Source organism: Manacus candei, unplaced genomic scaffold (assembly GCF_025592945.1).
Source record: "Manacus candei isolate 608988 ecotype Guabito, Panama unplaced genomic scaffold, ASM2559294v1 h1tg000063l, whole genome shotgun sequence".
Classification (NCBI taxonomy): domain Eukaryota; kingdom Metazoa; phylum Chordata; class Aves; order Passeriformes; family Pipridae; genus Manacus; species Manacus candei.
The window spans coordinates 641,027-662,068 of record NW_026138111.1 but is presented as its reverse complement, the minus strand read 5'-3'; the positions used below and the strand labels follow the sequence as shown (position 1 = coordinate 662,068).

The following is a 21,042-nucleotide window of genomic DNA, read 5'->3' as shown; positions in this document are numbered from 1 at the left end:
GCCATAGGAATGGACCTCATATCTGTACCCTTTTACCTTCAGAGGTGACCTCTCCCAGTTTCCACTTGTTGTGGGTTGGGGAAAACACAGAAGAGAAGCTGCTTCTGTCATTCCTGTTGCTGGACAAAGCATTTCAGTTATCAGAACAACATCATTTGGTGTGTTCATTTTTTTCTAACACTCTTGATTCTTAATTTTTTTAAGTTAGGGTTAATTAACTTTTTAGACCTGAAAGCCTTTATAAATATTCCATAAACTCCAGATTTAAATATGATGCTTGCCTTCCAACTAAGTAGTTTAGTCTTTAAAGTTAATACTAAACTATTTTTATCGAGATTATTAACTCGTTCTTTTTAATAGCTGGCTTGAAGGATTTTGCTACTAGACAGAGTCACAAGGATGCTTTGAATGTATCAAACTGAATACATTTTTGCAAGAATTATGTTAACTAGGTGTGTGAGAGGAATACTCCTCCTTACCTTTCTGCAAACAAATTCTGAAAGATGCACATAGCTTTTTGAATAAATGCTGAATAATAGTTCACCTACAGTTAATCCACTTTTGATTTATTAAACTTTTATACTGTCAAAATATATTCAGGATCCCTGAGGACCTCATTTTGCATTTCTTTGTTGTGCAGACAGTAGAATGTTGCTCAGCTTTATGTCTGCATGTCAATATATTCTTCCTCGAGTTCTGCCAATTACACGAACCCAGCATCAGGCTCCTCTTGCCACAGGATGGCATCCAGCTCATATGCTTGAGTATCCCAGTTGAATTCTCTGAGTTCAGATCAATCACACCTAGCCTCACTACAAGTGAGGTTGGACAGTGATGTATGTAGTAGGGAATTGGAGTGTGACTGAGATTACCCCAAAGGGACATGAGAATCGGTGGGAAAGCATAGTTAACATCTTCCTGTACTGCTCCGATGGATCACAAATCACAGAATAAGTGGATGGGACTAAGAATATCTTTGTTTTTTTGTTCCATTGTAATGACAGTGTTGACATTCACTGAAAGCTTACGATGAAGGTAAGATTTATATTCCTGCATGAAGTAAGCCAGGTATGCTGCAAGTTTTAAGAATAAGAGCTACTTATGTAAAAAAAGAGTGGCTACTTAACTGGGATGAATCACTCTGTAGGCATTTGTCTTGTAAATGTATACACAAGACCTTAGTCAAATCAAGGCTGGTGGAGCATCGTATGCTCCTGGAGTGCTCCTGGAGTATACTTCAGTCCTTTATGTGTGGGCATATCCAAGTATTAGTGATTTTTCGCTGGAGTTTCTGTCAGCCTTCTCAAGTCCTCACTCACATCAAGTATTCAGCAGCTGAATCTCCACTGTGCCCAGCACACCACCTGGAGAAGACCTTTCTGGCTCTTAGGACCTCCCACTGCTCCTTCCACCTTATTTTTTCTGTTACTAGAGTAAACTTGCAGGAGGCTTTCCAACAGAAATAACCACTTTTCTCCAATATTCTGAACATAAGACTTCACTGCCTTTTAGGACCTGGAGAATCTGGAGATTCACTCAGCAGCATATGTCAATCTTATGCTTTCTTTCCAATTCAAAATAGGATTCCAAAGTTTGCTATAGCAAATATTAACTATTAAACCAGTAAATCCTTAGTTCACTTCTGGATACTGTGACTGCCCTAAATGTTTGTAAAAAGATGATAACCGATCAAGCTATTCTTGCATTCTTCCCATTTCCTTGCTGCAGCTTTCTTGATTGGATATAGAAATGTCTGTGTCTGTCACCCACTCTCTCTACTGCGTGACAACTGTTTCTCTCCTATTTTTAATGCTTTTTGCTCTAATCACCATCAAGCTGAGCTGAGCTACTTCTTGATAACTGTACTTACTGACACCTTAGGTGTTTTCCACTTCAGACTGCAGAAAAAAATCTACATCCCAGACAGATGCTCTGTTCTTCATTAACAAGAAATCTATGAGAGGCTCTACACCAGTGAGGAGCCAGTGCAAATTGTGGGGTCTGCATGGCAATGTGCTCTTAAAGATTTGTGTTTACTGTAGAGCAAGAAACCGTTCTTTTTTCCTTTTGAGCTTTTATTTGATGGCCACTGACAGGAAACAATCAGTCCTGTTGATGATCAGTGCTTTTTCATATTTACCCATTTCTTTTAGCAACAGGGCAAAAAACAAAGACTATTTTGGAAGGATTGAATTAAAACATCAATAATGTGTGGAGAGAAGGTACATGGTGTGTGAAACTACATGAACTGAATGTGGCTTCTGGTACAAAATTGGGCCATGCAATGGGAATCTCACAAGACAGTACGTGGCATCCCAGCCATTTCTGCTTGGATTTTGTCTTCTCTGAGATGCAAGACAACATCTACTAAAAAAATACATTTAAAAAACAATAGGGATATTTTACATGTGTTGACATGGATTTCAAAGAAATGTCTATGGAAGCTGTATTATGTCCAAGCCTCAGACACAGAATGATTCCTTAATTGGTGGAAACAGAAGACAGATCTTTTAAAAACCTAGAAATCAAGGACTGCTAAAAACAGATACAGTGATAAAATGATTAGATGAATACCAAACTAAATGTGTGCAACAACAAGCAATCAAGAAAGCTGAAATGGGAAAAAAACCCATGATGAAAACAAAATAGAGAGAATTCTGTTTTGTGTTGTATAAAAGACATTGCAAACACTGTAGGGACATAATTAACTCATCTTTGACTATCTGTCCACCGAACCCAGAAGAAATTCAAGCTATTTCTGGGTGCCTGACTTAAAATGTTTGGGAGTGTCATGCTCCAGGGAGATAGGTTTATATTACCTTGTTAAACTCCACTGTTATACAGCATTTACAGAGCCCGGATGCCCATATACTACCTACTCCTTTGAGAAGCCTGAAGAACCTTAATGCTAATTAATTTATTCTGGGAGACATAGTTAGCAACAGCTAGCTGTTACATGGCACCCTACTGCTTAGAAGCCTGATCTCTAGGCTTTTCAAAGGGGATTTAAAATTACATCTCCTGTGACATGAGAGGCCTTTAATATCAGATTATGAGTTTCATAGGTGCTCTGTCCCTCTCATTGCAAACATGATTTAGGACATATACGACGACAAAAATGTCAGTTTTGAATGCTGTTGAATGCTCATACATGGATTTTGACAGCAGTTTCAAATATAATACTTATGTCCTCTGTGATTTGAAACTTAAGTTCTGTTTCATTATAAATAAGAGACAGACTCCCTCTTGTCTGCCTGCATTTTTTGAGCCTTGGCTCTCGAATTCTGAATTCTCCCTTTTTGCTAGGAATAATTCTTGGTGTAGGTGGGTGAAGGTTTCTGAATAACCACAAATAAGGAAAGTGTGAATGCTATTATTAAGGGAAATTATGAAATATACAAATTATGCTAGTTTGCAGAATGCCATGAACCTGTCCACAGCACAGGTTGGTTACTGTTGTGAGCATTACTGTGCTGTTTATTTGGCAACCTGGAACAGACCAAGCAAGGCCACACAGATTCCTATGTAACACAGAAGCTCATACTTGACACTGTAGGAGCTTCTTGTCCCTTGTGCCTGTTTTTATCTCCAGCTGTGTACAACTGAAACAAAAAGAGGGATCTGCACCACAGAAAAAGTAACAAATGGGAAAAAGGATTGAAGAGTCAAAGCAGGACTGCAAATCATGACAGATAAAAAAATTCTGCTGTGCTTGTATTTCAGATGACTGTTCCACAGATATACAAGAAAAATCTACAACAGAAAAATAATGTTGCATAAGGAGATATGAAGAAACTGGAGAAGGGCTAACTGGTGTATATGGACTGAGAAAAATGAGCTGACAAGACAATGAAACCAGAAATGTCAGAGATGAGATGTATTACTTTTGTGGAAGATGTGAAAAAAAGGATGTAACTCACAAAGTGACAAAATGACACAGATGCACACCGTGTACAAAAAAGCCCTTATTCTTCAAGAATTTTGCAGCTCTCAGCCACAGGCTGTTTGTTTGACGCTGGTTTCAATAAACATGCTGGCTGCAGGAGATATCATTCAAGGCAATAAGAGATCTCTTGATTAAATCTCACATGTCTAGCAAACTCTACAACCATGCTTAAGAATTCTCCTGTGAACAGTCAGTAGTTCCCCATCTCTAAGACAGGAAGGGATAGAGATCTGCAAGCAGAGGTCTGCCAGTCATTGTCCTCACCATGAGGCAAAAATAAAATAAGAGTTATCATGAGCCTTATCTAAATTGACCTGCAAAACTGTTGCCAGTAGTGTCCAAATCTTCAGAGGCTGTGGGGATTGTGCTCCACATTGCCTGTGTTACACCCCTTGTCTCTGGTGACCGATTCAACTCAGTATGACTGTCACTGAGAGTGTGTGTGGCATATTCTTGCCCTACTCTGGGACTAGGCCTTGCAACTTCATTTTTTAATATTGCCATCATCAGCTATTTCCAATTTTTTCCCCTGATGTTACGTTTGCTTGAGAAATGGCTCAGACCTCTGTCAGTTCAAGATAAGATACCAAAGACGTCAGTAATTCTCCAAATGTTTTTTGTGGTTCTTTTAACACATCCTTGTCTTATGGAGCACAGACATAGGTAGGCTTTTCAGAATTCACCATTGTAGCTTCCTTTCTGCTCAGTTGTAAGAATTAAGAGGGATCTGTGTTTACTTCCACTGCAGTGGTGAGGTTCTCCCTTACAGCAGTCTTCTGTGAGCAATCTCTCTGTCTTATTCATGAATTGCAGTAAAATCTTGCCAAAGTTAATTGTGGTGTATGACCTGACATATGATTTTATACGAAGCTGCATAGTTATGGCTATGGCTCTCCAACACTGGTTGAGAATAGTTTACCAACAATGCAGGCAGAGGACATATGTGAAGAAACACTTTTTCCTGTAGATTTCTAGGTCCTTTGATGGGCATTTCCTTTCCATGTCTAGTGACAGATGAATCCAAGTTCAACTAGGAGGCATGCTTGGACATTCTGCAGAGTCTATGGGCCCAAATAAAGTCTCAGTGCACGTGAAGGTGCCATGACTACGAACAGTGTAATAAGCCTGTGAAAGTTTTAAAATTGTTTTTAAGGGAATAATTTGTTGAACCTGAACACTTAATGCAGTGTCTATGTAGGCTGACAAAAGGGATCCTTGTGGAAGAGCAATATACTGGTAAGACTGATGAACTCTGTATGACATCAACTCACCACTCTTCTACCTTTCCAGTTCCCAGAACAATTCCACAGAAAATCAAAGTAGAAAGCTCCATCTGTCATGAAGGGCAATTAAAGACTATTTTAGATCTTGTAATCCTAAAATGGAATGGTCCTTGGTGAATTTGTTTCCAATAAAAACACAAAGTGCCTGGTATGCCAACCCCAATGGGAAGGGAGACCAGAACTTATGATGGAAATGGTGATGCAATAACAAACTTCATGAAACCTTTTTCCCCCTTTCATCAGTTTTTACAAATCCAGACAGTTTTGGCAGGGTCAGTGGAAGACCATCACTTCCAGGGCTTATTCTATGAATCTGTTTTCTAATCTGCTCACAAGCCTCACAGGAGTTCATAAAAGCCTGAAGATCAAAGCGAAATTCTCAGAAGGATGCCCCAATTTTGATGTCACTTCCTTCATGTTGTTTCATCATTGCCTTTTTGTTCAATTTCTTTTTGCTCCTATTATTGGTATATTGTACTTATTTCATACTTACCTTGCTCAGTAATGTACCTACTCTATTTTCTTTTGCAAGAGATAGTTCCATTCTGGTTCTTTATTTACATCTGTTTTCCTATAATCATAGCTTTTACTTCTTTAAATTTATACTCTGCATCTGTAATGCCCAACACATTTACATACGTTTAGACCTCAGAACATTTTGAATGTATACTGATAGACTTTCAGATTTTTTAACATGTGTACAAGTGAAATATAGCTGATGTACAGCTATACACTGTACATCCCATTATGGTAGTTTTGCAGTGTCCACTAAGAGAGTAAACATACAGATTTTGACTTGCCTATCTGGAGCTGTCTTCAGTTAAAGATCATATTGCTTCAATTATACCATTCTATAAACCCAATAGTATAGATACAGCTCTATTACTTTAAGGTAATTTATATTATTTTATTTATTTCTGTAAAATAGGGAGTTTTATATCAATGTGAATGTGTCTTTATCAGGACTTTTGCTGGCTATAACTATATTGAAGACAAAATGTTATTTGTGAAATATGTTTACTTATTACATATAAATGCTTTACAGGTAACATGTTCATTATATGAATTTTTGTTTCAGCAATCTAGCCGGTTTTGCTTTTTTTTTCCCCTTTGCTTCATGAGTGGGAGTAGCAGTGGAGTTCTGTGCATTATTTTTCTATAAGCATGATTTGCATCTTGTGTCATCTGCTTCAATGTTTTTTCCGTAAGGTTTCAGTTAAATTAAAGAAGGCTGTTCAAGGGGGAGGAAACAGAAAGCAAAGCAATAATGGAAACAAGTAGGTCATTAGAACTATTAGCTGGAAAGTGGTCCTGATAACATCCTACCACAAAAGCATGGTTTGCTATCCCCAGTGCTGAAAGCCTAGGATCAGAGAATTTGATCTTTAATGATGTTGGTATATAAAGCAAGAAGCACTGAACTGATTTTTCCATGTTTTGCTATGGAGATGAACCTGTGAAATAGGTTCACAAAGATGCAGCAAGCAGGCTGGTGGTCTCAGCCAAGAAGTGGGAATGAACCTTCATTTTTAACAGGTGATGTAAACTTAGGAAAGGAGATACAAGTTTAGAACTCTGCTTCCTTTGTTCATCTTCCTGTGTACTTTATTGCTTTCAGCAATTATTAATTTTTAGTTTTTTTCTATTTTTGATTTGGAGAAGCTGTTTTTTGAGCTTCTGCTGTCCATCAGTTACAGGTCACTGAAGATAAAAGTCTTGCAAGTTCCAAACCCATTTGTCAGGTTAAAATGTCTGTTAAACAGGAGAATAAAAGACAAGACTTAGTGACAAGGCTGCAGGGTAAAATTGGTTCCAAAGAATGATGCTTTTAAAGGAGAGAAAAAAACCCCAGTTACAACTATCTGGCCAGAATAACACTTGGCTATGTAATGTGGCCACAACAATGAAAAAACTTTGAAGTAAGTTATTTTAGAAAGTATATTAACAATTTTCATTAAAACATACAGGAATTTTCCTAAAGTCATTGAAAAAAACCCCAACCCTATTTGTGTTATGCACTTTTTATATTTTGGCTATTCACAGTGTGGATAGTCTAATTTTATCCTTTAGTACTTTAGAAGCACAGATTTTAATAAGTTTGTTTTCTACCTAATACAGGTTGTTATTTAAAATGAACCCTCTTCAAAGGTGTTCTTCTTCTATTGTTCTGTATTCTTAGCCATATGTTTCCAAATATGTGATTCCAGAGCTTTTTAAAAGCACAATTTTTTCCCCTATCTTTAATCACATTATGCCTGCTACTGTACATCTTGTTTATGGTTTCTCATTAAGAGCAAGACACTATGATAATGCTACAGGAAAGGAAAGAATGAAAACACTCACCAGAGAAGATATTCTTAAGTTAAAGTTCTATCTGCAGCACAAATTCACCTATATTTGACACAAAAAATACTGTGGGAGTATTTCTCAGTTGCCAGTTGCCTGCCTGCCTACCCCACTGGCTTCCACAGCACAGGGGCTGCTTATGCCACCATTACCTTGTGCAAGCTCCCAGTGCCAGGGGCTTTCACTCCATGACATAACTGGGGACTAACTGAATTTTAATTCTACTAAGTTGCTAAGTTAAGACTGATTTGAAGCACAGTAAATCTCCTGAGTTATACACAGAAACACAGTGCTCTTTCAGTAAGACACCCAGTTTGATCAAATTGCTAGAACTGTGAAAGAGAATATGTGTAACAACCATGACATTTTTAAAATGTGCTATTGCCACTGTACAGAATGCAATTTTCATTGCCCATCTTTATAATTATATACTGGTTGAACATGCCTGCACTAATTAGATACATAAACAATTTTTTATGCTGACTCTTGGTAGACTTGCCTATGTTCTTTCCTTCTCCTTTTTGTGTACTCACTATTTTGCAAAGTATCAGCAAGCCTGGATGAGTTTATACCTCGTCTTTATCAAAATTGGACAGATTAAACTCATCTATTTTTGATTAGGTTATTTTTCCTGCATAGAACATGTGTTTGCGGTTTTTTTAAATCATGATCCCTACAAACAAGATCGACTAATATCAATAAACAAATTTAGCAAACACTACAAAGGCAACTTGCTTAAATTAGAAAAATAACACAGATGAGGTCTTGGGTTTCCAAGTTATCAAATATAAGTCCTATAGTTATCAATTTGCTTTTGTGATTAGAGACATAACTATTAATTATGCTATCATTATCCAAGAAACATCAAACTTTGTCAGAAATTTTTCAGTTGCTTAGATAAGAAGGAAAATACATAATGAGAAAATTTATAACAGGGTAAAAGCTATTATCAACCAGCAATAATATATTTATTCTACAAGAAAACTACACACATCTACCATATGTATCAGCTAATTTCTTGAATTTCTACAAAATGAGTTTATATTATAAAGGTATTTGGCATTAGTTCTTTAAAACTTGATCAGAGATTAAAAAATTGCTTTCTCTTTGACCCTACCAACAAACATATCTGTAAATATTGCAAAAAAAAGTTACACTGCATTTTACTCACCCTCATCCTTCCATTTCTTATTGCTGGTCCATCTTCTGCTAACCTCAACACATACAAATCCATTTTATATTCCCTTCCTCCTCGAATACTAAACCCAAACCCTTTGGCTCCTTTTTCCAAATCAACGGTGAAATAATCAAAGTCCTGTACAGACATACAAAATGAAAGATAATTAACTACATGAACATTGTGGTATACATTCAAGAAAACTTTAAAATACAACTCATCAAAAATGCATTGATCCAATTGATACAAACAAAGGGAACTTACGCACTGACAGATTTTGGCCATTTCTGAAAAGACACTGTAGCAAGATGTAAATGCCTAAGTCTAAAACACCCTGAAAGAGTATTTTACAGCAGTTGCCTGGTACCAAAAGCTCTTGAGATGGGTTCCATATTCATCCTCATGGCACCCAGGTATAAATGTTTATGTTTATGTCTATGCAGAAATGTTGATTTGGCAAGAGAGGTATAAGGCAGTTGCTGTATAAGCATCATTGCAAGTAAAAATTGATAGTAGACACCTCCTAAATTCCAAGAAGTACTTAATGTGATCGGCAGGTTTGACTGCATGGAGTCACAAAGTATAGCAATTCTCATCACTTTGGTTAAATGTGTCCCTTGAGGAGGAGGTGGGAAGGGGGAGATTTGAGTTTTGCCCTTTGCCCTTTCTGTGTCTTCAGAGACTGAGATTCACCTTTGTAGTTTTCCCTTGATTGGCCCCAACTACCACCTCTGTGCATGGGCCAGGGGGAGGGAAATTGCTATTTATCTTCTGATCCATTGTCAGTCAAGGGTGCAAGAGCTGTGGGAGCAGCAGAAAAAAAAAGAGCGAGCTAGGGTTGTGTAGTCTAGTGATTAGAGAATTGAACTGGAGATGGTAAGAAACAGCCAGTCTAAGCATCTCTCTAGATGCTAAAAAGCATCTTATAGGGTATGCATATGGGCATAAGGATTTGCTATTTAGATACTGAAATGCATAGTATTTTCCCAGGGTTCTCTGGATCCCATTTTAGAATTTCACTGTTTTTCTTGATTTGGTTTGTGTGTCTGGCTTTGAAAATATGGCCATAGAAATCATCTATACATGGTTCCAGCATATAGTGTCCAGAAGTTTACATTCTCTTGTTTAATATTTTTGACCTGTTTGTCCTACCTTTATGTAAAGAGAAAGGACGATTTGTTTGAAAGTCTGAACTGTGAGCTAAATCCTCAACCTTCACAGCTTTCAGTAAACATTTGTCATCAGTGGAGTCTTGTCCAAGGTACCATAATTCTTGATCTAAGGTATATTTGTTTGAATTTGTCAGATCATACCTGATGTCAAAGAAACTAGTTAAACAAACTAGTTTCTACTCATCCAGACTATTACCAACAGAAACATAATTTTATCAGTCGGAATTTGCATTCATTTAGTTATTTATTCCAATTAGATAAAATATTAATTTTCAAGAATGCTGTAGAAATGCAGTCTGACCTAAGTACACCCATTATTTGATGACTATGTCCCTAGGAATGAAAAAATTCCTCTGCTTATGCAATGGCAGTTTATGTTAGAATTTTTATTTTAACTCTCCAGTACCTTAAAAACAGTGTTTATTTAACATTATATTCACACAATTATAAATGTAGTGTTATTTTACAGATTACACAGTTATTCATTAATTTTAATGGTTTAGAAGTAACTTCCTCTACAGAGAAATAGCAACTCGAAGTAAAGCCAACAAATGTGTCTTTTCCTTCTCTAATGTCATCTTCCTTACCAGCATACATGACCTCTCCCCACACACCCTAATGCCTTCTGGTCAGGAGTGTTTGGGTTTGTACCTGGGGCTGCCTGTACTCTGACAGAGGGTACTGCCTGGTGTCAGGAGAATGCTGCCTGTAATCCATCAGAGGTGGCTGCCTGTAGTCCAGAGGTGGTGGCTGCTGGTAATCCATCACTGGAGGATGCCTGTAGTCCAGCGGAGGCTGTCGGTAGTCCGTCGACGATTGCCTGTAGTCCGTAAACGGAGGTTGCCGGATGTCAGGTTTCACATCTTGTCTGGCTTTTACTTCTGACCTATAACTGAGAAAAGTGAAATGGCTTGGTTTCAGAAAGTTGCAAACCATTAGGAATATGGATTGCATGCAATATTGAGGAAGGGAAACAACCTGCCTAACTGCAAAATTGCACAAAACAAATTTTCACAGAGAAGCAAACATCTCAAGGTATCCAAAAACAGTGAGCGTTTTTGAAACATGGGCATAAGCAATTTTCCTTCAGGTCATATTGTGCAATTTTCCAGTTTGTATCAGTGGGATCAGGATTAGACTCAAAGGGACAGGAACAGTAAGACATCTTGAGTCCCACTTACCTTGCCTGCTTGGAAGATGAAACTGTATGTGAAAAAGCCCACTATACTCACTACAAAATAATTCACTGACTTTATAAAATACTTTTTTCCAGAATTAACATTTTTATAGAATAAATGGAACATCAGTGTGGTTTATGCCCATTTCACTGACATAAACTATTATTATTGTGAGCTTCTTAAGGTTAAAAAAGACATTCTTTTTTAAAACATACATTCTTTGTCCTAGCTGTTATCTTTTTAATGACAGGTATTCTTTAATATAACATCTGTTAATATAGTGTGCATTATTTTTATTATTATTCTACACTTCAGATAATACTATCTGGTTAAAAGTCTGTAGTAAGTCCTAAGTAGTTATTCACAGAAATAACAAAGGGTGAAAGGAAAATAAATTTGGTTAATGAAGAATTTAATAACAAGTAAAATATTGCTCTAACTGGTAACTGGTTATAGGGAAATGGGTCCTAAAATTTCAAAGACGATGTGACTTTCTGAGGTACAGTGACTAGTTGTTTAATTTACTCAGTTAGGAATTTCCCTTACCACATGGGAATCAGTGCATAATGGTATTTCACACTTCAGGGTGAAGTAAAAAACATTTCTTATTGCAAACCTCCATACCTCAGCCATGTGGTAAGGCTAAGAAGCACAAAGGAAGTCTGGAACCTTTATAGCAAGGTAATTGTGTAATAGTAGTTTGGTTAAGATTTTAACAAAAATGTTTATATAGTGGATGTTTTTACATTCTTCCCTAGTTGCTGAAGGAAATACTTATTTCCCATACAGGTAATAGACATTTAAAACTCTGCTTTAATAATGGACTAGAAGTTTTCAGTCAACCAAGTGACCATGTATGTACATGGATACATGAAGATACAGAGACACATAAAGACTGTGGAAGGGATTTTGAAATGTACTTATTGATTAAAAGAAATTACATTCTGGAAAAAATGAGAGCATTGTTTTGATTATGTTAATTTACATATAAAAATAATCTGAATCTAAATGTTTCAAAATGTTTCAGATATGTTTCAAAATGTTGTTACTTTATTAATACAGTTACAGTAACATTATGGCAAATCTTGTTACTCAATAATTTTAATAAACTGAATGTCTAACCAGATACAAAAATATCTAAACTATTTCCCTTTGACTTCTCTGAGAAGATTAAAATAGCCTGCTGCCATGTGTTCTTTTAAAACCCATATGTGGCATCTATAATAAGACCTGCACGTGAACATGCAATCCTCTTACTTTCTTTACTCAGTATCACGATCCTGTAAAAAGAAGACAGAGAACAAACAGGCTTACCATGATACTGAGCCTTCTTAATACTGGAAGTAAAAATACTAGTTAAGATTCCTCATCATCATGGCTGGGCTTCACGAACGGAGATTTGGGGAGGGCTCTACCCATGTTTGTTGCAAGCACGTTGGTGGCTAAAAAGGCCAATATGACACAGACATGTCTGGTAATATTCCTAGGAGTTTTAAATATCTTATAGTATTTTGGTGCAGAAACAATGTATGTGGTTATATAAACAAGCTGTAATCTAACTTATAAAATCTAGTGAAAAATAATACTATATGAACTAGCAGTAATGGACCTTTTTCTGAAATAAGAGCCATCCTTAGGCAGGTTTCTAAGACACATATGACCACAGCTGTATCTTAGAAAATGAACCTTTTATGCACAGGTGGAGCCATTGCAATTTTTGTTGAATATGTAAATGGTGATATGACCAATTATAGTTTACACTTTTCAGTGGAACTTTATATAATTTTACTGGTCCCATCTGAAAATTCCCAATTTAATTCTGACTTCCAACTGAGCAGAGACATTTGTGAAAGTTTTGTATTGAAGTTTATCAGAAACATACGTCTTCTAGGAGGTGATCACTTTTGGAAAAAGTACTCAATGAAATATAAGGCAAATTAATTTTCCTAGTGTGACTAATAGAGAGAAGATAATTTTGGACAAGTGAAAGTACTACATCTGTTAAGCAAGGAGAATTAGAGGGCGTAGTGTCTAAATCACAACTGAACTCAAGTATCTTCAGAAGCAAAAAGTTACAATCCTGTAACCAGCATCATTTGGGGAGGAGGGTCTTGATTGTGTGTGTTGGTTACTGAAGATTAGCATAAAGACAGTCAGTGTAATCAGCCTCATTTAACTTGCTAAAAAATAATCCAAAAACTAAATAGTGTTGATTGGAGGTCACACGAAGTTGTACCATCCCACAGCCTAAGTGTGCTTTTTATATAGACAGCTGGTCAGAAATTTTCTATCCCCCTACCATTTAATTTCCATTACAGATAAATTTGCTAATGCATATGCATAAATTACACATGAGAATTGGCTGGCAAATGATACATCACAGATAAAACCTGCTATAAAAATATCTTCCTGACTCCAAACCTCTATTATACAAGGGAAAGAAAAAAAAAAAGACATGTAAGAAAATGAACAAACCTGTTTTCGTGTCCCTGTGGCTGGAGGGGCTGTGGAGGCGGTGGCTGGGCGACGGGGCTCTGCTGGGCAACGGGGCTCTGCTGTGCCAGGGGACTCTGCTGGGCCATGGGGCTGTGCTGCTGGGCCATGGGGCTTTGCTTCTCCGAGCTGGGGGCTGAGGCTGGGCTGTTCAGCTCTGTGTAATGGGAAGCGGGAGATTAAAGACGTGTCACAGTGCAGCATTTAATAAAGGGCAAAGGTAGACAATAATAATTTTTTTTCATATGCTACCTCTGCAAATTTATGCTTTGTTGCTTTTACTCTCTTGGGTCATAATTAGATTTTAAGACATTTGAACCTAATGGTATCCTTTTGACAGTCTGTGGAATCTAAAATGTTGGTCACTTCTATAATCCTGGTTTATACCTTCATTATTTAAAAAACCCACCTGAACAAGGCAAATTGCTTCCATGTTTCACATTTTCTTTTAAAGCATAGAAATAATGATCGTGGAATCCTAGAACCATAGAATCATAGAATAGTTTGCGTTGGAAAGGACCCTTAAAGGTCATCTAGTCCAACTGCCCTGCAAAGAACAGGGACATTTTCAAGTAGCCTAGGTTGCATAGAGCTCTCTCTCTCCAACCTGGCCTTGAATTTTGCCAGGGATGCCAGGATGGGGCATCTACCACCTCTCTGGGAAATCTGTTTCAGTGTTTCATCACCCTCATCGTAAAAAAATCTCTTTCTTATATCTGTCTGAATCTACCCTCTTTTAGTTGAAAACCTTACCCCTTGTCCTATGGCAACAGACCCTGCTAAAAAGTCTGTTCCCCTCTTTCTTACAAGCCCCCTTTAAGTACTGAAAGGCTGCAATAAGGTCTCTGTGAAACCTCCTCTTCTTCAGGCTGAACAACCCCAACTGTCTCAGCCTTTCCTCATGGGAAAGATGCTCCAGCCCTTTGACCATCTTCATGACCCTCCTTTGGACTCATTCCAACAGGTCCAGAGGACCCCAGAGCTGAATGCAGCACTCCAGGCGGAGTCTCACCAGAGTGGAGTAGAGGGGCAGAGTCACCTCCCTTAACCTTCTGGCAATTTGCATAATTTCCTGTGATGCAGCCCGGGATACAATTGGTTCTCAGGCAAGTGCACATTGCCAGCTCACATCCAGCTTTTCACCCACCAGTACCTCTGAGTCCCTCTCCAGAGGGCTGCTCTCAGTCCCTTCATCCCCCAGCCTGTACTGATACTGGGGGTTCCTCCCAACCCAGATGTTGTTAAACTGCATGAGATTCCCATGGGTCCACTTCTTAAGCTTGTCCAGGTCCCTCTGGATGGTATCTTGCTCTTCAGTTGTATCAACCAAACCACTCGGTTTGGTGTTATCTGAAACTTGCTGAGGGTGCACTTGATTCCACAGTCTATGTCATTGATGAAGATATTAAACAGTGCTGGTCCCAGTATGGATCCCTGAGGGACACCACCAATCTCCATCAGGACACTGAGCTCCAATCAATTCTTCATCCCTCGAACAGTCCACCCACCAAATTAATCTCTCCCCAATTTAGAGAGAGTGATGTTGTGGGGTACTGTGTCAAAGGTCTTACAGAAGTTCAGATAGATGAGATCCATAGCTCTTCCCTTGTCCATTGTTGTCCACTGATTTAGCCACTACACTGTAGAATGACACTAGATTGGTCAGGCAGGACTTACCCTTGGTGAAGCTGTGCTGGCTGTCTTGAATCACCTTCCTGTTCTCCAAGTGCTTTAGCACAGCTACTAGACATTTGAAATGCTTTTCATTTAGAAAAAAAACCTTTTCATTGTGAGAGAATGAACAATTTTAGTGCTTTCACCGCTGTTTGGGATGACAGACTTGTCACAAAAGGCAAAACACCTTTTGTGTTATAAACATTGTGTCCTTATGTTAGCTCCTGCTGTCTTTGAGCTCATCAAGAGTTTCCTGTCTTTTTAAATTTTTGGGGACTGCAAACAGTAAAACAGTAAAACCAATCTCAATAAATTCTGACTAACCATTTAAAGTGATTTTTATTTCACTGTACTGTGTCAAAGGACCAAGGTTTCGCACAGGAACACTGCAGAGAAAGAGAATCCTTCTTTCAAAACAGCATAAAATTCAAAAAAACAGAGAGATTGGTGTAGGGAATGTGGTCTTGTGGCCTTGTTACAAATAAAGGATGCTGATCTTCCTTCAGGCTTCCTGCTGTGCTTGGGGGAAGACACATTTGGCACTGAGCTCATAACAAACATATTTATTCCAACACACTCGTACAGTTCTGTTGTTCACCATTTACCTACTAAAAAGTGTAAATGAGAGAAACTCCAGCCACAAGAACGACAGAGCACTGCAGAAGTTCTGCATTATAAACAGCAAAGGCACACATTGTATTTTTTCATTCCTGCTTGCAACAGAATGAGGGAGGTCAGTGTGGTGTAGAGCAAAGCATCCAAAATGGACTTCTGTACGGTATGGCAGAGCCCCCCTAATGGCAATAGCTACACATGATCAGGATCTTGCCTAGTTTTACATTTCAATCTATTTTAATTATTTTATTTTTTAATTTTTAACATGTGAGTTTTTCCCTATGACTGCACATTTCTAGTGGTTCTCTACTTACCTAATTGATGCTCATAATTATTTTACAAATTTTGGTTGCTTTATTAAAAACATTTTCAGTTTAGGATTAATTATCAAAAAAGCATGTATATTTGCACTTAAAACACTCCTCATGCAGGCATAAGCAATACTTGTCTGTGTAATTACTATGCTTAAGGCTGTAATTGCCCATTTTGCATCTGTGAGTCTCTTCTGTATTGCAAGTTTCAGAGAGGAAGATTGGAAATGTTGTCCCTCGTTTCTACATTACTCTCATAACTATGGATGAAATAGTCAAATCATGAGCTGCTTCTAAAACTGCTTTGCATTTATATGGTATTTTTCACCTGAAAGTATATTACAGAGGTATTAGATTTTTTCCCAATTTTTATAAGCTGGGAATCTAATATCAGAAGGCAAATGAGGTGTCCAGTGTCAAACAGTCACACAGGGAAGCCATGCCTTGGGCACAGATCATTTCTTACCACCAGCACCCGAGAACACATTGTAGCATGACAACTCAGATGCACTTCTGCTTTCTTTCTAATTTAATGTATCTATCTCTAACACCGAACTATTAATTATGTTATTTAACCTGGATACAGAGAGGTCTAAATAAACCGCATGTACTGTATGAAGCATCACACTTATTTGTAGATGCTTGCAAAGCTGACCTTCCGTAATCATACAGTTGCTAATTGATGTGAATTCTGAATTTGTGTACGTTTGTGGTTTTCCCTCCACTGAATTCATTTAACAAAGTAGATGAGTTCCCTCAGTTGAAGTCCATGACCAGTGTCAGACTATTTCCCTGTTCTGTTGCTGGATGCAGCAGCAGAAGATGAAGGTCGTCTAACTGGACCATGGATCATTAAGTAATTCCATTACTTGCTGTGTGACATTCCCAGTTGTACTGGTATTTGTTGCTGAGATATAAAGCCATAGTCTCATTAATATGGTACAATTCATGCCGCAGTGTAGCACATTGTTAAACTAAAAAAAAACCCTGAAATCTGCCCCAAACCCCATGGAACCAACATCAAAAGATCTTCACTGATTAGCTGTGGAGTAATGATCAGAATAATGAGTCTGTCCCCTTATCCTCACCCTCCAAATGAGATAATTTAGGGTTCAGTTTTTTCCTGCCCTGTGCATTTATAGTGCTATATCACTACATGATACTGATAGAGGAAACTGCCAAATCTGAACGTTTTCTTCACATCACTCTTTGTCACAGGTAGCTGGTAGCCTGGTGAATGCCATTGCAGTCTCTTGTGAATCACTTTGCCACACTTTGGCTTGGCTTTTGGCAAGATATAAGTGAACAAAGTTAAAACTTGGCTCTCTTATAGAGTGCTTTTCCAAAACACATTAACATCATCTCTCTCTGTCTCTCAGGTTCCTCCAGGTTTGCTTTAAATGCCCTTTTCATAAGTGGGAATCTTTTAAAGAATTCAGATCCTATTTGAGATAGTTCTAAGCCCATAATTTTGGTCTGCTGCACGTTACAGCTGAGGAAGCAGAACAAAAGATGCTCTTTCAAGCAGTGACATAATTTAAGCTAATTGGAGGCTACTTAAAATTTTCTTCCTGTTTTTAAGGGCCATTGACTTACCCTCCTGAGGAATGATGCGAAGTGTTACACTGAGACCTGCATCTTTAATTAGCTTCACAATATCTGCATGAGGCATGTTAATAATAGACTGGCCATTCACAGCTAAGATCCGGTCTCCAACTTTAAGTTTTGCACAGCGATCCGCAGGACTTCCATCAATTATCCGCCCGATTTTATGGGGCACAGCTAGACAAGAAACAATAGTCACAGTTAACGTATGCTGAAAAAAATGGTGATGTTCACAGGCAAAAGGAAATGAGTTCATTTGGAAGAAAGTTCAATACGAATTAAAAAACGGCTCGTGTAAAAACGTGTAAGGATATAAATTCTAATGCGATGTCATTTGCATTAATGCTGTGCTTTTTCACTAAAAACTCAGAATCCAGCTGCGTATATATACATGGTGCATATATATATATATATCTGAAGTCCAAAATAAGTTTATAGTTCAACTATTTTGCAAACCCGGCACGTAACAAGATAATAAACAGATCAGGAGAACAATAAGGCATTACAACAGGGGAAAGGGGATAAGTTTGCACAATAAGTAGTAGTCATAAATTGCCTCCTACCTCCTAGTTCACAGAATTTCTTTATTTGTATGTTGCAATAGAGGCACTACAGACATGATTTATTTTATATACAAATAGATGTAATTACTGAAAATGCCCAGGGTTCATGAAATTGTTCTCCATTCAAATATGTTAACTGATAAATAGAAATAATACAGAAGATTTATTGAGATGTGCAGCTCTCTAACTAGATATGAATAATATATGAATAGAATTGAATTTATAGATAACTATGAGTACATAGACATGTACTACATCACATCTCAGCCCCTTCTCAAAACATTATGGAACAACTTTGTTTCTCCTTTTGTTCTTCTCTGTGGTTCTCCACCTTTCTGTTTACTTCATCCATGCTCTTGTTCTGTCTTGTCCCTCATTTTCCATTGAATTTTCTAAATTTTCTTCTTGATTTTTCACCCAGTGTTTCTTTACTATTATCCTCTGTTTTTAACTAAATGCATATGCTATGGCTGACTCTTTTCTCTAGGCTCTTTCTTTCTACTACTCATAAATATGCTTATCATAATTAAATTTGACTATGTTTTCGATTAGTATCCTAATGGTGTCTGAGCACCCTTCCCCAATCCCACACTTCAGCCTTGGCAAACTTAGCACAAAGCAATTCAGTCCCACTATCTATCTGCAACTGGTGTTTAAAAAGAGTTGTGTTTCATTTTTCAAAAATAATATATCCTTAAAATTTTATTATCTACAGAGAACTTGGAAAAGTGAAAGAAAAGATTGTTCAAACACTTTTTGGGAAATATGTAGGCTATCAATGCTCTTATAAACCAAAGCTCTAATCTAACAGGAGATGTGTTCAGAATACATTGCTGCAGAACAAATTTCTCAGCCCTCTGATAAACATTCTCTGAAGGTGACGGTGACTAACACAGATTGCACATCTCATATGAAGTCACAATACACATACCTCAAAGTGACCTTTGTTTCTAGTATGGATGCAAGTGTTTTTACAGTGTTAAAAATTAATTTTCTGAGAACTGAAAGTATAAGTGAACTCTGAAGTGCAAGGCATAATCAAACTGCATGCTTCTTTACCACTATAGTTGAGACAAGAATATGAATTAAATCTTGGCTTCAGTAATACGGACACAATTAGTGTACTTCAGAAATGTCTTGTTGTTTAGGAAATAAGCACCTAACTTATGCCACAATGTCTAAATCTTTCTATGTTTTAAAATACACTAAATATGAATAGACCCACTTTCTACAAAAATTGTGTTTATTTTGCCCTCAATGCAGATGTATAACTGCCATGCATGTACATGAGTGAGTAAACAAGTAAAAGAGTAACCTGACACTGAAACAGTTTATATTCACACAAAACCTTTTTCATCAAATCAATTCTTAAAGCATCACCAAGAGTCATTTAAACTAACACTAAAATGTACCTGATTCTGGTATATGTAAAAAAAGATCTGTCTGAAATTGTCATGTTTTTACTACATATCAGTGGAGATCTGAAAATGAGACTGTCTTATGTGAAAAAGTAGAAATTTAGAAGTAAGAAAGAACATGAAATATGTCATAGTCAAAATTTCTGTACTTGCCATTTCTACCCCTAAAGGTGTTTTTGCTAGACTAAATATTTAAGTAGAGACATCATTTCAGTGGTGAGGGGTGTGGGAGGGTGGGGGGTGGGAAATCCTATTAATTTGCCAGAACAATTTCTGTTGGACTTCTTGTACCTGACAAGTGAATAGAGCAGATGTCTGTATGTTTGAGATGTCTGCTAAAATCAAAGCTGGAGGTGGAAGAGCCACGAGAGTCTAATTCTGATTCAAATCCTGAGAAAAGGGAAGGGAGGGAGAAGAAGGAACTTTGTGTTCTTCTCTTCTTCCCCTTAAGCCTAACAGTCTTTACCTTCCCGATAAAGGTACACACTCTAAATATTCATGTTATGAAAGGATCAACAGTAGGTGAACATCAAAACAAAGCTTGTGTCTGTCAAGGTACCTTTTCTACTGCACTTGAGGATTCTACTGTATTTGAGGATTTAACGCTCCTCTTCTCAGGTTGTATTGGTGCCATGTGTTGTCATACAATCTTGCTGCAGAGTAGGGTGTAGAAAGCTTTTGCAGAAGGAATCTGAATCTCTAAATCTCTAAGGGATTCAAGGTGACACTGTAATGCTCTATCAGGGTTTTATGTGCAAATCCAGTGACTTACTAACGAAACTCATAGCCATCCAGCAGAAACTTGTTTATGTCCATTTCTAGCTAAAACGAAGAAAAACTCCTTCCCTCCCAAGTAATATCCTGAGGAGTTTCTCGTCTCTGCATCTCTTCCCAGTGGAACTCTGCCTGAGAATCCTCCTAAGCCACCATATCCTGACTGCCATAGTCCCCGCTGCTTCCTTGGGAAGGGAGGATTTATTTAAGGCTTTATTTATAAACATGAGCGCTTCTAAGGGATGCAGATTACATGATGTGCAGGTTGCTTCACCAAAAAAGACCACATTAGAATATGTTGGGAAACTTAATTTTTAAGAGCCTTTGGTGGTGAAATACTTACTTTGAAGGGATAAGAAGGAACTACTCTCATAGAAGATTAATTAGCTAAAAGCTAATAACAAAGGTAGAAATCAATTGTGAATTTTCACAATGGAGAAATTTTATCGTTCAGAATGGTCACATCTACAACAGGCATGGAAGAGCT

General features: G+C 37.6%; 1 protein-coding gene across 10 annotated transcripts in view; it reads right to left on the bottom strand.

The window, feature by feature from the left end:
- MAGI2 (membrane associated guanylate kinase, WW and PDZ domain containing 2) overlaps nucleotides 1-21,042 on the bottom strand; it is a 390,999-nt gene that overhangs the window by 32,151 nt on the left and 337,806 nt on the right. For all 10 annotated transcript variants that reach the window (XM_051805040.1, XM_051805039.1, XM_051805043.1 and 7 more), the window contains 4 exons: nucleotides 17,792-17,977; nucleotides 13,578-13,752; nucleotides 10,576-10,816; nucleotides 8,747-8,890 (listed from right to left, as the gene is read on the bottom strand). In XM_051805040.1, coding sequence (XP_051661000.1) covers nucleotides 8,747-8,890; nucleotides 10,576-10,816; nucleotides 13,578-13,752; nucleotides 17,792-17,977 — 746 coding nt within the window. The remainder of the gene's footprint in view (nucleotides 1-8,746; nucleotides 8,891-10,575; nucleotides 10,817-13,577; nucleotides 13,753-17,791; nucleotides 17,978-21,042) is intronic.